Source organism: Pezoporus occidentalis, unplaced genomic scaffold (genome assembly GCF_034315485.1).
Source record: "Pezoporus occidentalis ecotype Australia unplaced genomic scaffold, CSIRO_AGI_Poc_V1 ctg88, whole genome shotgun sequence".
NCBI classification, from domain to species: domain Eukaryota; kingdom Metazoa; phylum Chordata; class Aves; order Psittaciformes; family Psittacidae; genus Pezoporus; species Pezoporus occidentalis.
Window position 1 is genome coordinate 427662 of NW_026916242.1, and position 18214 is coordinate 445875.

The 18214-nt window shown below is 39.3% G+C and overlaps 1 protein-coding gene across 8 annotated transcripts in view; it reads right to left on the minus strand.

The window, feature by feature from the left end:
• Window positions 1–18214, minus strand: part of RAPGEF4 (Rap guanine nucleotide exchange factor 4) — a 152538-nt gene that overhangs the window by 52313 nt on the left and 82011 nt on the right. For 7 of the 8 annotated variants that reach the window (XM_062604810.1, XM_062604808.1, XM_062604807.1 and 4 more), the window contains 4 exons: window positions 5298–5351; window positions 4892–4998; window positions 2906–3027; window positions 1280–1463 (listed from right to left, as the gene is read on the minus strand). In XM_062604810.1, the coding sequence (XP_062460794.1) occupies window positions 1280–1463; window positions 2906–3027; window positions 4892–4998; window positions 5298–5351 (467 nt within the window). The remainder of the gene's footprint in view (window positions 1–1279; window positions 1464–2905; window positions 3028–4891; window positions 4999–5297; window positions 5352–18214) is intronic. The other variant, XM_062604809.1, reaches the window with a different exon arrangement.

Genomic DNA, 18214 nt, shown 5'->3' on the forward strand with positions numbered 1-18214 from the left:
TTTAAAACTATTGTTGCATAGCAGTGTAACTTATTTTTATAAGCACAAGTATCTGATGGCAATTTTTGACATTCAAAGCTTTTAGCATTGTCACTGTATAGTGAGTTTTTGGAAAAGTGCCATCTAAATGAGCTTCTGATCTAAACAGACAACACAGGAACAAGAATAGAACACAGAAAGGATAAAAGTGGAAACAGAAAAGAGCAAGAAATTGTGTTAAGTGGTTTCAAAATATTTTTAGTATAAAAAATGTTCTCACACTTTAGGCAGGGCTCAATCCTACCCCATGACAAAGACAAACATTACCACCGGCCTCAAAGAAGCAGGATCCAGCTTTTTGAGCTTATCTTTCTTGAACTGACCCTTAAAAGTAAGTCTTTGGTGAAGATGAGTTTAAGTAATTAATCATTCTTAGTGTGCTTAATCAGCAGTAAAGTATGCCTTCAGTGACCTCTAAATGCTACCTGCATAATGAAGATGTTGCCTTCAACAACCAAAGCAAAGAGACAAACAGAGTTTATACCGATTGCTTTGAAGTCACTATAAAGTTCCCTGGAAAAAAGGCCTTTAGCACAGTTTTCAGTATGATCAGAATGTACTGCAGAAAGAATGGTTAGCCAGCCTATGAGAGGACATGATCTGATACCTACGAAAAGGTTAGGCTGGCATCCTATGTGGCCTAGGTGCAGAAAGCATGTTTTTTTCTTTTAATGTATTTATTTTATAGCAGTAAGAATGAATAAATAAACCCACAAAGCCACACTGCACACCTTGCCAGCAAACTACATCAGGCCAAGTCCAGCCTATCTTAATTCAATAAAGTTCTACCAAGGATGAATCTAATTAATGGCTGCCACTGACAACTGTAATTGAAAGGTACCTACTATGCTGCCATCCTACCACTCACAGTAACTGAAAGGAGCATAGTTAATTGTATGCCATGTCTACACAGGCAGCGCTAATAGAGCAGGACTCTTCTATTACCTGCAACTTACTTCTAGGGAGACTCAGAAATAACATAAAAGCTCATAGTGCAGCATTTTCTTCAAGGTGAGTATAATGGTATTGATGGCTTTTCATGATTATTCTCAATATAGAGTTCAACTTATAAGCATTAATAAGGACTGGAAATTACTTAATATGGACTTAAAAACTTCAGAGGTGAACAAACTGCCACTGAAGTGAAATAACTGGCCAAAGGATGCCTGTTAATAAATGTAGATTTCTCTTGTTTCACAAGGAAAGCCCATGTATAATATTAATTCTTCAATCTCCTTACGGTTTTCTGAGAATCATCCTCATATGAGCATCTGGCCCAATCTGAGACAGAAGCAGCATAGTGTCCTGTAGCTCCTCATCACACTCCTTTTTCTCTTCCTCAGTTGGCAAAGCCGCATCTTCATGCTCATCATCCAAAAATCGGTAAAATAAATATTTGTCCTGGAAGTGGTGCTCCTGATCCACTGAAACAACATAATATATCAAACACTAAGCTCTCCTCATGAAAAGTAACTTTGTAGAAATCTATGTAGCATCGTATATGTCACAGATCTTTGAGTTAAGAAGGGAAAGAAAACTACAGAGAAACTGCAAGAGCATGAAACACCTTCACTTCTCACATACGTCCAAACTATGTAGCTTGAAGGGTACACTTTTAAATTGTGTACCACAAATACTCTCCAAAAGGTTGCTATATATCAAGGGTGTGGATACATAACTCCGTGTGTGCATGTGGGGGGGGGTTTCCTTATCCGATATGGTTTTGTGCTTATTGTTTCAAACCATTTCATCTAAGCAAACAATTTATACTGGGGGACAGTTACATCATGAACTTCTAAGAGGTGTTCTATAGCATGAAGACCTCCCCCCGCATGTTTCAGACAGGGTTAAAAGGTAACAAAAGCATCTAAACTCCTGACGTACCAGAAATATACATCATCAAGATATCATCCTAGGGGCAAGTTCACTGACCTCTGTTTTGGTGGAAGAACTTGCTGAGAAGACTACCAAGAGAAGAATTCTAAAGAAAGGCTATGTTATAGTGATGGACAAACCCTTGGTCTTCCAAGCACATCAGAGTGATGTGTTGGATACTGTGATGCAGCTTGCAGCAGCTTGCCCCTGGGTGCTCAAGGGAGTATTTGGCAGGAATTAAAGCTACAGCCCTTACAGTAAGGAAAGTGGGGAAACAGTCTGTCTTCTCAGTGTGGAAACTTCTCCCTGGGATATGGGAAGCACAACAGAGGATAAATCAAAGTGTACTGTAACAGAGCTGCTCTTCTGAATTTAATAAAACTGCACATACAAAGCTCCAAGTATGAATATTACTTCAGAAAGCTGTCCTTTTGAGGGCTACAATATCCTGTTACCAAATAAATCCTGCCAAATGGAAACTGAAAGTCAATGTAAAATACAGTTAGAAAACTAGAAATCCCAGGTCTCTGCACTGGGAGTGCATTTGAAGTGTTGAAATTGGGAACCATTCTAAAACCACTGAAAACCATTTCAAAATCATGGATCTGAGCAAGTACAAATGCTCACATTCACTTCCAAATGTTGCAAATCTTCAATGAAGATCAGTTTTGTGTGTGGTAATACATCTGTTGGGTTTGGCCTGAGTGATATCAAGCTCTTGCTATATAAGCACAAGCCAATATAATTAGAGTATAATTAGAATTATCATTATAAACTGTTCATTTACATTTCATTATTCTCATAAGCTAAAAAGGTGTATTGGTAGCAAGACTCATGTAATACTGTCTCTGCACTTGCACTTATAAATGAAAAGGCTGCTCTACATCATTTCTTTTGGGGTCATGATTCCTTTCTTTTTCATAAAAGAGATCTACAGAGGCACTGATATCACACATTGCCCATGTTTTAGTGAAGATGCTGATTTTCTTACCATGGTTCAAAACACCTTCTTCCAGCAATACTTGCCACATGCCAACAGCCTGGGTTCGTAAATGGACACAAGGACTTTGCTGCATCATCCAGTCAACTAGTTCTGTCCCCACACAGCATTGCCTGAAGGACAAATAGAAATGAAGAGAACTAGCCAAAAGAGATCACACACAGTGTCTGCCAAGAACAGCAATACCTTAAACTTCATATAACCTTAGTCAAATCTCCCTACAGAAAACACAATGCCACCATCTATGCATACATGCTTGAAATACCAGTGAAGGTGTACAGTCTTGAGAGAACTATCTCAGTATGAGAAGAGTTTTAGGAAATGCAAAGTTCAGAGAATCACAGTGAGCCTGTGCCACGTGGCACAAAACCTGTTGCACCACTGCAACCAACTTCCAACCCAGATTTCAAGCAAAACCTCTGTACACCATGGGATAGCAAAAGCCTTACGCTTTTCAGAGTTCTGCATGAAAACAATAATCTAACCCTGTAAAAGCTTAGCCAATGAGAACAGCTTCCAGGGGCAGACTGAGGTTATGAGGGTGTTCCTCTCTTTGTAACCAAACTCTAGCCACACTGTATCTGGGAGCACTGGTTTGCAGGTCTGCAGTGTTTCGGAGGCTTTCTCACCATTAGGTGATTGTCACCTCACAGCTCAACTGACGCAGAGGCAGACAACAGCAGGCCTTAAGCTCTGGAGAATGCCCAAAGAGAAGGAAAAAACCAAGAAGCCACATGGTCACTAGATAAAATTCTTTATCATAACATGCCCCAGCTCAGAAGAACAGAAGCAAATAAGCAATGTGATCAAAAACTTACAAATGTATAACTGATCACATGCAGAACAGAGGGGAAGCTGATTAGTCCTTATAGTTCTTGTGGCTCCACTCTTTGTGCATCGCTTCCAGAGACCAAGGAAATACACAATACTGAAATTACTGAAAATTATCTCGAATAATGCTCTTTCAATTGAAATCCCATTTTGGTAACAAAACTTCCCCTCACCTGGGTGCTACTGACATTTTAGCATTCCACATTTTAAAACCTCAAGGATAGAACAATAAGAGTTTTTCCCAGTTATCTACAAGATAAAAACTGCAGGTGCAGTTGTCTGGACCAGCACTGGTCTTCATTTGTCATACATGCTCTTTTGTTTTTCTAGAACACTGAGCAATGTCATATTGTGATATATTCTCAAATCAATTCACAAGATCCAAGTACCTTGCATCATATTAAACATTTTGGGCTGAAATATGGAAAATCAATGCACTTATCTCAAAAGTGGATCAGCAACATACTGATTTACTCTTTAGGAAAAGACATAGTTGGAGATTTTAAAGCAATTTTATTTAGATTGATTTAAATATTAGACACTAAAACAAATTGATTGTTTCTTAAGTCAACAGTAGATAGAGCCTGATTCCTTGAAGATCCCTATTCTGCAAGAGCAATTGTTATCCTACTTCAGCAATACAGTGCTGCCACCAGCAGGAAGACAAGAAAGCCTGGCAATACACTGAAAAAAATCATTTTAAATAGAGCAGAAAATCTACACAAGGAATGTCGCTCACCAGGTTAATTTTCAGAACTCCACACTGAGCAACACCGCTGCAGCAATCCATACAATAACATAATAGATTAATGAACTTTCCTGTTATCTCTTACTGATATAAGAAGAGAACAGAATCTACATTTTAACTTGATATTGCACGGAATACTCCAGCTAACTGTGCTGTTAACTTGGGAAGAGTTTATGTATGTGAATGCTCTGTTCACAATCATGGACTCTATTTCCATTCAAATTACTTCAGAAAAGATTTACTAGGCCTATTAAAGACTGCATAATATCCAGACTGAAATAGAATCACAGCATAATTTCAGACCTTTTGAGACCTGCAAGTACAGTAAGGCATAAGTCACAAATCAGAGGATGGCAGGCATAAAAATTCAGAGACCTCTGTACAATCAGCTCACACACCTGTAAGTCTTCAGATGGTATTTACGATCCCTTATCATGTGAGGGGCTCGGGACAGAATTGTATTCCGCAAAACCTTTCCAGCTCTGAGGATCTTTTCTGAAGGAACCTTGGTGACCATGGAGAAAAAAAAAGGGATCAAGACACACAGATTTTAAACATTCTGCAATCTCTACAGTGTCTTCTGCAAAGCAAAACACAAGTTCTCTTTTCCCTAAATTAAAAGCCCTTGCACAGATGCTTACTTTTGCAGAGCAATGTAGCATATGTTCAGGATTTTAAGTCTCACAGATTTATCACATCTAACAGAAAGCATCACTTCAGCTGATATGCATCACACTGTTGGAAATAGGAGTTATTTCCATTTGTCTAGCGGCCTGGCTCTACAGCATACCTATGTCCTATTACCTGTGTAATGGTTTTAGTAGAACGATGTGGGATGTGAGGTTCAATAAGAGGTGTCTGAAAAATAAAATGAAACGAAATATATTTTTAAAGGTTGAGCAGTAAAATAAAATAAAGGCTAAAATAAAAAACTGAACAAAGAAGCTGTAAAAACAAAGAATAATATGTAAGTCCAAGCTCTGCCCAGGGAATGCGAGTAGAAAAAGCTCTCTGAAGACATTCTAAAGAGAAACTTGGCTTTTAATGCTCAGCAAATTAAAACAGTGGCAATGACATGTGAAGATGAATAACAAATACATGTTATACTTTATAAATTACTAATGAAGTATGCAGTGGCCAAACATCACACCAGATCTAAGGCTACACAGGCATTGCTAGCTCTCAACCCACAGTGGGCATAAGAACATTCCACCACACATGGCTGCCTCTGCCATTCAGTCTCCTACCATGGAAACTCCTTCCTCCTTCAGCACCTTTTTCTATTCAGCCCCCTTCTACGTTACAGCATAGCACAAGAACCACGAATGAAGGAAGAGCTCTGCTGCCGCTGTCTTTTCTAAACAATCATCTGGCCTAGCTGGCAACCCCTTTGTAGCCACTCTCTGAAACCCAAGAGCATGCAGGCCACTCACAGAGACCTGGGCAAGGACTTTCACAAAGGGACTGGTGAAGAAAATATAAAAGAGTAAAGCAGGTGACTTGGTTCTGCAAAGTGAAGAGTGAAAGGGAATATTACCAGGGCTCCACAAGAGAGAAGCAGAGAATGGGATGAGAGAAATGGGAAAACATGCACCTAATGAGCAGGTGAAAGGAGAGGGGAGACAGGAAGCACCTGGAACAGCACAGAGGAAAAAGGAAAGCAGAAGCTTAAAGGACAGTAGAAATGGAGGCGAAGAACAAAACTGAACAGCCACCTCAGAGAGACTGGAAGTTGTTTTGCTTTGTAGGGACTGGTACTTAACAGCATAGACCAAATTTACTTTTAGTGTGAAATGCCAGGAGACATGACATGAGGGCTGAATTTGGCTGGTGTTCTGGACTTGCTGACAGGACAGATCATGCCAATCACACGGGTGTCCCACAAGGGCAAGACCTTGCACTTCAGCCCATTGCAGCCACGGTTCCCTTACACCCGTACAGTAAAAGCAGGACAGCAAGGCTGGAAATATGGTGAAACACATGCCATGTTACTGTTGCATTACCAGGTATCAGTTTTCTTAGGCTGGGTATCTGTTCATTAGCTCCCACAGGTTTTTAATGGTGTGACAAAGTCCTTGTGGTAATCAAACAGTGCTAGCAGCTATGAATGTACCAGGAGACTATAGGTCAGCCAGGAAGGGGAAAATGAGGGAAGCACGTGATGGAAATCAATAAAGATAAGATAATATTAACAGAGAAGCCTGTATATCAGAAACAACACAAATGGGTTTTCATTTTTACTCATACCTCATAAGAAGTCTCTGAAAAGGCAAATCAATACAATTAAATTGTGATTCCTGATTTTTCTCATTAATAAGCCAACAATTTTTTGAAGACTCATTTAAGTTATAAACCTTTCTGTCCCACCAGAAGGGCAGTGTTACATCCCTTGATATTTCTCAGTTTCTGCAACTGTGTGGAGCGTGCTTTAGACAGTCTACATTTGCAGTTAAAGCATGCTAAGAATAGCAAGAATCTTTTGAAAGATGCCTCTAATGAAACAAAACCATCGAATAACAGTTTCAGGCAGGTATATAAATAATGAAGTCAGTGATATCACTCAGAATATTAATTTTTCTTCCATTTTCATTTAAAAGGATTTCAAGTCTTCATCAAGTTCAATGAGACTGAAGGTAAATATACACTTATATGCTTGGCTAAATTGGCACAGAGGTCATTATGAAAATTATTTTTAAATTCTGCATTCTTAAAAGATAATATTTTAGATCAATAAAGCTCAATATATTCAATCCATCTTCCAAATTTTAACTCCAGTTAGGAATATATTTCAAAGGAGAGATAAAATGTGTAAGACAAAAAATATGAGACTTTTACAGCAATAGGCTAGTGAAAATGAATGCACATTTTTTGTCTTTAGAGTTTCCATTAAGCTCCAACAAAAATGCATAAAACTAATAGGTGAGAAAAATTGTCAATAAATCTCCAACCTAATCAAAACAGAATAAAAGAGAGCATTTAGAAGAAATCTGATTTAACCCAGAAGTACAGAAAAAACCCAAGGTAAAAGCTAAAACACAGCACAAGAATGCACAGAAAGCAGCAGGAAAGCTGCTTGTTCACTTGCATTTGATCTTGACCAATATAGAATGATCAGCTGCAAAGACAAAAGGTAACTTGGGTTAGGGTGATCATGAATTGATCCAGTGTCAGAACTTCAGAGGAGGAAGTAAGAACATCAAAGTAGAAACAATGGACTAGGAAGAAAACTTTCATTAAAGCCTGAACACTGATAGCTGAATTGCTGAAGCAGGTCATGGGAGAGCACATGTAAGGTAAAAGGAGTTAAAGAAAGCTGGTAAGTTACTTAAAGAAACAATACTAACCAGACATACAATATATACTAGAGGAACAAAAGATATTCCACAAGTTCATGAGTAGTAATACAAATAAAACAAGAAGTGTTGATCTGCTGTTCAACAGAGGAAAATGTATTGACAGATAATTCAAGAAGGCCAGAAACCATTGGTTTATTTTTTGTACCAGTGTTCATTAGTGATACATGGATTGACTTAGAAAGATTAGTGGCAGAGAAACAGCTAATATCCTAAGTAACGGAGTGACAGGAGTAAAATCTAAGCATGAAGAGAAAAAAGAAGGATGATTATTAAACTAGCTATGAGTTAAATTTGCTATTTTCAGTTTGGCTGGGCTTGTAGAATTTCATGCAGGAACTTGAAAAGTTTGAAGGAACTTAAAGAGGGCTGCAGCCATCTTGGAACCATCAGCAGCCATCTCTGACAACTCACTGGGACTAAGGAAGGCAGCAAAACCCAGAAATATGGGAAAAGAAGGAGCTGAAAAAATATAGACATATTAGCTTAACTTGTCTTCCTAGAAAAAGCCCATTTGTAAGTGCCTGGAAAAGAACAGGAGGATCAGTCACACATGATGTATATTAACAAAGAACAAATCATGCCACACTGACTTAATTTTTTTCCCATGACCAGGTTGCAACACTGGTAGATTAAGGAAGGAAAAGTAGATTTGCAAACCCTTTACTTTAGTAAGACTGCCTCATAAAATGCTCTCTTCTGCAAAGGGAAGATTAAATTCTTACAAAATAGGTGCAAAGCCAGTTGGAAAAGTACATTTTTAAAGCAATTATCAGTGAAGCAAAGCCAAGCTGGCATTAATGCCAGAGCATTAGCAGCATTCTCAAGAATATATCCCATCGGATAACATTAAATATTAACAGGGGATGAAGTAGGATGTACACTGATTCTGAAGGAGATTTCAGGATGGAAGGGACTGAACATACACTGGAGAGTGAGGTTAAAATCTGATACAGTTCGGACATTGGTCTGGAAAAAACAGTGCTGTTATGCAGTTACACTGAAAAAGAAGGTTCATAATAGATATTAAACAGAACTGAGTAAGCAATGCCACACTTGTGTGAAAGCAACAAACACTGTACTGGGATGTAATAAGAGATTAGATATATAATGCACCTCTGCGTTAGTCATCCTAGATGAGACCTAAGCTAAAGCACTGTGTCCCACTTCCAGAGCATCTAAACCAACAGAAAAGCAACAAGAATAGTCGGAAAGCACAACACAAATAATCAAAGTTGTTCAGCTAAGGAAAAGGCAAGTCTTAGTAGAAGTGTGATTAAAAAGTCTTCAGATTTAAAAGGCCTTTGAAAAGAAGAAAGAAGTGACCTAGTCCACCAGTGCAGACTTCAGGAAATAGTTTCAGTGGGGGTAAGAAAGATTCAGCTTAGGCATCGGTGAAGCTTTTCTAATGGTGTGAACAGTGGATACTGGCACAGATTGCCAGAGAGGAGTGGTTCCTCCATCTCCAGAGGCTTGGGAAGATAGGTTAAGGTATCTGTCAGGAGAGACACAGCTACAGTGAATTGTGCATGTGGCATGTGGCTCAGGGATGAACTAGAGGCTTTCCTGAAGTACTTTTTAGCCTCACTACATGGCACAGCGCAATTTTTGATGACAACTTTACATGCCTAAAATAAGTTCAACCACAAGGTGGTGCTTAAAGAGATCGAGCAGCAATAACTGAGGAACAACGTCCTTGCCATCCAAAAGTTCTGCCCAGAAAGAGTCCCCTCAAAGTTACTGCCTTTCAAAGCTACTGCAGTGAACTCTGGCTGCACTAGCGATGAGCTGAAATACAACAAATGGACAAGGCTTGGACTGAGTTTGCTATAGAAAGGCAAGTCATGCTTCAAAGGCAGAGAAATATAACATCAGCTAGTTAATAGGAGACACAGTGTTCTAGCAAGAACTTCCCATCAGATAAAAAATGGATTATGTAAGGAATTGTATTTCAGGATAATAGTCACGACTTGGCTGAAGACCAAGAAATGTTTTGAAAGTCTTTCCAGTCTTGAATCACCCATTAGAGGATACTTAGAAAGCACTTAGGAAAAAGAAGTAGCTTTCCCTACAAAACAGCAGAGAGTGAGCAAAGTGTTTAATTACCTTCCTAACACATTCTGGTATCTTTGAAGAATTAATGTGACTAAAGTACATACATGTTGCACAGAGCTGTATGACTGAAGCTACTTGATGATCACATTTTACAGGACATCTGGATAAGGGAAAAGTTACCGTGTGAAGAGCTCAAATACACAAGCCAAGTTTACAAATTATTACCCATCTCCTGGCCCACAGCAGTGACAAGTGTACCTGCTCTCAATTTTCCGTCAGTGTGAGATAAAGCAACACAGCAGATTGAGTTTTAGCTACTTCATGCCCTTTTCCAACCAGTGCGCAAACAGTTTACTATGATCTGCTAATTCCACCTGTATGTATGGGTGCATATGGATCTGGAAGGTAGAGAAGGGAAAAATACAGGTGTTTGATAGGGGGAAGAAGAAAATGATAATGAGAAACTGCAACAAAATGGCTTTCAAGCGTTAACACTAACAAAATCCATATCTGTACCTTTATGGAATCACATTTGAGCCATTCAAACAAACCCTTCATGAAGCCAATCACAAAACTGCCTATTTAAATTGGGGTGAAGCAGAGAAAGTAACAATTTTAGCCTCCATTTGTTTGAAGATTCAAATATTTATGCATGAGAACAATGCCACAGATTTAAATAAGACTATTCATGTATATAATTTCATGCACACGTTTAATCTTTGGAGAAATAGGTCTTAGATTTCAAACTATAGGGCGAGAGCTGCCTTTATTTCTGTGCTTCTTACATCACTGAGCAAGCCATATGCAAACAAATAAATAATATAATGAACAACGATAATAAAGAGCTAACATGAGGTCTGTATTTGTCAAGTTATTTGAATCGGTTAAATAAAAACCAAGAACATATCTTATAAAAATACATTTTTCTGTTCCCCTTGTTAAATAACTGTAAAGGGATGTTTCTTCTGAGCCTTTACATATTAATGAATGCTTCAGATCTACAGAATCAAATTATGGAGGGGACGTAATTTACTACTCTCAAATGTTAGCATAGCAGATGTGTATTGCAAAGAACTAAGAAGAAATAAAACTAAAGCAAATGAATCATGTTTTTCGCATGACCTCATGTAGCTCATCTCCGAACAAAGAACAAGTTTTGGTGTTTACTGGAGTTAAGCATGGCATTTGAAGTTACCTGGGTGATTAAAAAAAACCTGTGCACTACTGTCCATGCCTTTATTTCTAACTGAGACGCTGAAAAGAATTGCAAGTGACTTGTGCTTTCCTGCTGGCTGGCAGGGAATCCAGAAGAAACAAAGGACAAAAGATGGCAGCAGCAACAGCCACATCACTAAGAAATCTGTTTGTTTTACATCTTCAGTATTTACTGCTATTGGTGATTTAAGGCCTAATCCAAATCCCACTGAAATCACTGGCTAGTCCTTAATCGACTCAATGGGTTTTGGGTCAGGCCCATTGCATTTGATTCCCTTTTGTATTTCAGAAAACTGAGCATCTTCAGTTCTTAATGATCCAAAAGACTTCTTATGACTGCCATTTATGACTGACATGCTTGAATATCCTTGTATACATCTCCTGAAAGGCTATCAGTGCCCTACCTTGTTCACACAGGAGGAAATAAAACATACAAAAATCATTCCCACAACATTGGTGGAAGTATAGCCAGTCAGTAAGATATAGCTGACAATTAGCGGAAGTCCCCACAGCCCTCCCACACAACACCTCCTCTTTCTATTCTTACCATCCCTTTTCAAATCCATACATCCATTTCAAAAGTTGCCTGGTTTTGGCAGTATGTCATCTACCTAAGCTACATCAGACCAAAGGCATAGATAGGAATTGCAAAGATATGAGCTTCTTTAGAGAGAAAGAGCATACCTATTCAGACTGCACCAACCTCTGCTAGGATGCTGAAGGTAAAACAATACACTTAGTGAATGCAGTTTGCTGAAATGCATCTCAGAAGCAGCTGGCCAAAGATACTGTCATAAGAAAAGATCATTTGAAAATCATTTTTGACAACATTTGAAGGAAGATGTAACCAATATTGTGGGAATTTCTTTGCTCTGATATCCTGTGCTGGATCTCTGGAGCAGCGTTATGCAGAACATGCTGATCACAACTCGTCATCAGAAAACAACCTATGTCATGACCTCAAACAAACCCAGGAGGGTGCACAGTCAGTAAGAAACCCTGACACACATTCCCTGCCATAGGGAATCCTGATGGCTGGGACATGCTACCAGGATTGAGCTCTGTCCAACCCAGACCACAGTTGTTATCTATAGGGAGACCTCACCATCCTCCAGTGGAAATAGAAATACAATCATCATTACCATGCTGGAACCATTTCAGTCACCTCTTCACTATCTTCTCATAAATACACGTAGCATCTGAGATATCCAACCTGTGCTCCCTAGCACACTGCACAAGACATCCCTGGCAGCCAAAGAGCAAAGTGCCTGCTCACTCCTAAGTGGAAAAGTCCAAAACTGGCAGGGACTGACCTCATGCCAGGCCTGTAGGTGACTTAACAACACTTTGCAATTAACAAAGGACAAATTACCCAGAAAGAGCGCTTGTTTCTGCTCTTCATCTATGTTTACCAAACAATGAAAGTATTTAAAAAACCTGCAACCAGTCTAGATAGTGTAAACTGTATTACCAAAGCATCTTCAAACCACCCATGATCACAAAAGACAAACGCACAGTTTCTTGAGAAATATCCATAAACAGCAAAAGTGAGAAGCAGGGCAAGGTATGAATAGAGGAACGCACAGACACAAGGACATTTGCAACATCAGAGAACTTCCACAGAAAGAGGAATTAATCACATTTTTAAAATCATAGGAGTTCCATAAGATACAGCTCCTGCAGTCTAAATACCCATATATTTAGCTAACTACAAACTAACTAAACTGAGCAAAATAGACTAGCAGAAATTGTCAGGACCAGTGGTTATGACAGCTCAGTTTTATTATTTTTTTTCTGACTGCATGACCTTGCACAAATCATGCAATCACACTGTGTTTCATTTTCTCCTTTTTGGAGAGAGGAATACTAATAATTTCTACCTTTGTAAAATGCTTTGAATACTGTCAGCAAATGGGCTACTATCAAAATATTCAGAGTAATGATGACTGTTTCAAAACCTGTATTCTTTAGATGGAATACAGTGTGAAGACTAAGTTGCATTTTAAAATCCATTCTAAAATTGCTTTTCTTCAGTACTTCATGTAGTAATAGTATAAACAGGAAAATGTGTCCCTTTAAATTCTCAAATACAATCAGTGTAGCAAATTTATTTTAGGAAGTTAAATTGAAATTGCATTATTAACACTTCTACGATATTTTTTGACAAAGTGTAAATGTCCATCCTTTTAACGCAAAATGATTCAGCCATTACCAAAAATGATACTTCACTGTGAATGTCAAAGGGAAAAAGAATGTTGAAACAGACTATGACCAGTGCACAAAAAACCCCAGAACATGGCTAATGATGTCTTATTTTCCTGTCATTTTTCTGCTTCCCTGCTACAATGAAACAGCTGCTATAACTACACTGCATGCATTGAATAAAATGTCAGGAAATGCTAACTGCACTGTGAGCATTCCCGATATTCTGATAGAGGTGTGACTACAGTTGTCATAAGGAATCTCAAGCCAGCATTGTTACAGATTTCTCTGCTGCTGCAAATTTTTTTACCTATAAAAGAACAAAGCATTTTTTTCATTATCTCTCATGAGAATTACTGGTTTCTTGGTATCCCTGGCTTTAATAGCATGTGTACCTGAAAATACTCACTCCTTGAGAAACAAACTATAACGATGCAGATGTGAAATTATGATAAGTACTAGGCAGCAAGGTTACTGCTTTTAAAAACTGCTCCTCACCCATACTGTAAGTACACAGTAACTATTCAAAAGACAAACTGAAGGGAAGTTAAAGACTAATGAGCTTCTGAAGGATTTATTTCACTTGTTTCCAGACACCTTTATAACTTCTGCACACATGGATGGGCTCTCCTATGCTTTGATTACACCCACATGCCAGAACTGCCCTCTGAGAACTAGGTGATGAAATTTTAGATGAAGTTGTTTCATGATAAATGTAAGGGTGACAAAAACTGGATGGAGTGGGAATTAGGGGGTGAAATTGTAAGCCTATTAAAATCTATGGTGAAACTCTTTAGTATAGTCAAAACACCACCCAAGTAAGTCAAGAGAACCACTGCCTCCTGCTTGATAACAGTGTAGGTATTGCGTGACCCCAGCTAGTGATTCCATCTCTGACTGTTTCAACTTCTCCATCTGTAAAATGGGGACTACAGTATCTACTCCCATCTCTGACAAGTGACAAGAATGAGCAAGCAACTGAAAACACTGTTGAATGCTGCAACTGAAATCCTGGAAGTCTAGTGCCTACAAATTCATTCTGAGCATTATATAATGATTTATAACACAGAAAGGAAAAGTCGTCAAAGTGAGCCAAGACTAGAGGGCATTGCAGGTTACCTCCTGAATTCCCTGGGGATGGCAGCAACAAGGTAGTCGCTGGCAAGCAGGGAAAAGAAGTTAATTTAAACCTGGTTTATGTCTCTTTGGGTGATTCCACATTCCTTCTTCTCTAGGTTCAGGACAGTACATTGTGTGAGCATACATGAAATGAAGAAGCATTGAAGGAGTGCAGCACATCTGCCTCAGATTCCAGCTTCCCTGTCTACTCCTTGTTCTTTCTGTCATTCGTTTTTTACTAGAAATGAAACTGAGAAAGAATACTCTAACAATATCCAGAGCAAAACTTTGTTATCCTGCTTCGTGGAAGGAAATTTTTAGTGATCCATATTGATGTTCTCCAACTACATAGAACATATTTGCTACAAAAAAATGTAAATGTTTTTTTCCTCTAGTATATGAAAGCAAACATAGGAAAGAAATACCACACTGATAGCTAGACCAGAACACATTTTGAAAAAGCACATTCTGCTCTCAGCCAACTATTTCTTTACTTCAGCAGCTTTAAGTCTTCTGTCATGAACATAAAAACCACTCAAGCACTTCTGTCTAATTTACATATTTGTGCGTCAGTGGAAAAGACAAGCATTCTGCTCCTGGCAAATATCCACAAAACAACCCTCTTATCTTCCTTAAAACTTCTATTTCCCATGATGTCTACAAAAAAGCTTGTCAAAGTGGAGGGTGCTGATATGCTGAGCCCGCTACCTACCCTGTTGCATCCAAGTTTCTCAGACTGTGTAGTTTATCTATCATGTGGTTTTCAAAACTGGACTGTAGCCTTCTTCCTAGTGCTTCTGATGCAAGATGCAGCTCCTGTCCCTGACTGTGATGCATTAGCACCACCACAGCTCTGCTAACCACAGTGAACCTTCACAGCCAGACAGATCTAACCAAAACAGAAGGGACCTGGCCACATGAGACAACATGCGCCTTCTGAAGACAACTCATCAACCTCATTACTTCCTCCTGCTATGAGGGCACATCATTATCTGACTCAGTAACGTGTAAAGCAAATAAAAAATAAATTCAGGGGGAAAATACTGGCTATGAAGGGTAAGGGCTTTTCTTTTTCTTTTACAGTAAAGTCCAGTTGTAGTCTCACACATTTAACTAGCTTAAAATGAAACTCATAACTGTTGCATTAATTAGTTAATTCAGTGTTATTCAGATACTTTAGTGGCAGTAACTGTATTGACTGAAAACATACAAAGGCATTTGGAATCAAATTATTAGATCTGAATGACATGGATTAAAATGCTGGTTTTCACATTAATTCTGTAATGTGATGGAAACAATCAGTACATAAAATGTAAACATTGAGTTAATGTGCATCTGTGTGAACAGTGGGTATTCCCCGAGAAAAGAGTAAAAGAATAATATTATTAATTCCTGGAAATCTGAACAAAATTTAATTAGATTAGAAAATAGTAAATATTTGTAAATTTGCTCCTTCCCTCCTCCTAACTTCCTACAGGGCTTGCAGCCGCCTAAGTAGCTACCATTTAAACCAGGTCTGTTCACATTTATTCTTATTGTTTCGAATTTCACCTCATCTTCCCTGATAACTAGTGAGGGACAGACATTTCTAAACATATTCTGAACTGCTTTTGTTGCTAAATGAATCTTTACTGCAACTTGAGAACAAATAGGCTCCACAAATGCAGACAGACAACTGCAATAATTAACCCAGGACTGATAGTGAGAGGCAGAATTACTCTACCTGACATTTTCCCTAGCTAGCTACATCTCTTTACATCCCAATTCACCATAGTATGCTTCTGAAAGAGATGACCTCTTTTTACCTCTCTCAGTATGTAGCCGAAGCTGTGTAAATTCTGTGATGTCTGGCTTTTAGGGATATCACAGAACCAGCCCTGTCCTTGTGAAATGGAAAGGGACCTATTGCATGTGTTTTGTAATTTATCCTCTTTCTCCTATCTGTCTTTAATGTTAGTGTTAATTTTCACATCATCGCTAAAAATATTGCTTCATCCAGCTGAAATTCTGTCCCTGCCATCTGTCAAGCACTCTCCCCCTTTTTAAACATAAGCTCAAAATCACCTTTGGCTTAACCAATTCCTCAGTGACTCTTTGTGGGCTGTATAAAGGATAAGGACTGTTGCACCATGTTAAGCCAATCACAATGTGAAAATGTTTGCTGTTCCAGAGAAGTTTAAATACTGTAATCCAAACCATCTTGCCTGGAAATACTGAATGTGTTCCCAGCTAAACGGTGTTAAAAAACTCCACCATTTGCTGAAGTAGATTTTTTTCTTAGGAATCTTCAGCTTCTACATGACAGTTGGTCTAGCAGACTGCCCTGGGGAAAGGCAGATGCATCCTCCCCAGAAGAATTTATGGTACAATGTAGTCCAATATTATTGCAGATTGTCCTGTGCCCATACTGCCACGAGGCCACACAGAAATTTCTGGGTAGCAATCCTGGCTCTCTACTCCAAACCTCATAGCTGAAAAGCCAGACAAAACGCAAAAGACAGCATCTCAAGAACACTGACTTTAGCACTGAAGAAACTGAACAGACTAAGCAGCATTCAGGAGCTCTAGCAAGGCAACCTCCTGGTTTTCTTCTTCCTCCTTCTCCCAGTTTGCACCAGTATGCCAGGAAGACAAGAGAGCCATTCTATTACACAGGCCTAGGACTGCCTTTGAGCAGTGGCTAGTATAAGGAAAGCCAAAAACCTTACTGCTACAGTTTTGTCAATGCAGGTTTTTCCAGCATTGCCTTGGAATCTGCAGCAGCTAACACTGACACTCAATGGAGCGTGAACTGAGTCAGAGGAAACAAAAGGGGAGAAGGGTGTGTTAGGCTCCTTTATCATGTGGACCCCTACAGTTTTGCCAGTCAAGATAAGGAACCTTGCCCATAATAGGCTTTTCTTCAGTTCATTTCCCAGACTCATTTGGAATAACTGCCAGAACCCAGCAGCCTGGAGACCACAAGCTAAAAATTCCTAGTCCAGGCTGGCTCTGAACACAAGACAACTAAAGAGGAGGGAGGGAGAGAGGAACAAATATTTGCTTGGATCTGTATGTGTATACAGCAATAACAGGAATACATCATACAAATCTGTATTTAAACACAGGAGACTGAAATCCCACAGATTCATTTGTGATTTAGCAGTGAATCGCAATAGAGCTGCAATCTGGCCTGACAAAACAATCCCCTGCCAGTTGTCCCTCTGCTTCCCCTGCAGCTGATGTGAGCTGGCAGAAATGCCAGGATTGGGGCAGGGGAGAGTCTCAATCTACAGCTGACAGACCTGATAGTGAAGCATGAAAGTTGGACATTTAAGGCTGCAGAAAGTTCACAGCAGTCTAAAACACAACCACTATGGTCCTGAACCCTACATCCAGGCTCTGCCCTGTTGTTTATGCTGGTCCTGGCCAGGAAGCTAATTTTCATCCAGAACAGCAGAAAATTAACCTCTAGATAAAAGGTTTACATGTTTCTGACAGTTCTGCTCCCTTATCACCAGACAAGCAGGAGTGATGAAGGACAGGGTAGGTGTAGATGTGAGGGATGCAGAGGGAAGGCACATTGGAGGGAGGACATGGGGAAGGACAGGCGCCCTACAGTCCCAGTGCAGGTCACAGGAAGCTGCTGTGGAATGACAGCCACAGACCCACATAGTTCTTCCTGGACCCAAATGTGTTCTGCTCTGGGAGCTGATACTTCCACTATATTCCTATTGCACAGCAACCACTCCTGGTGTCACTGCTGGACTTCATGCGGCTCTAAGGTGGGCTAGGTCA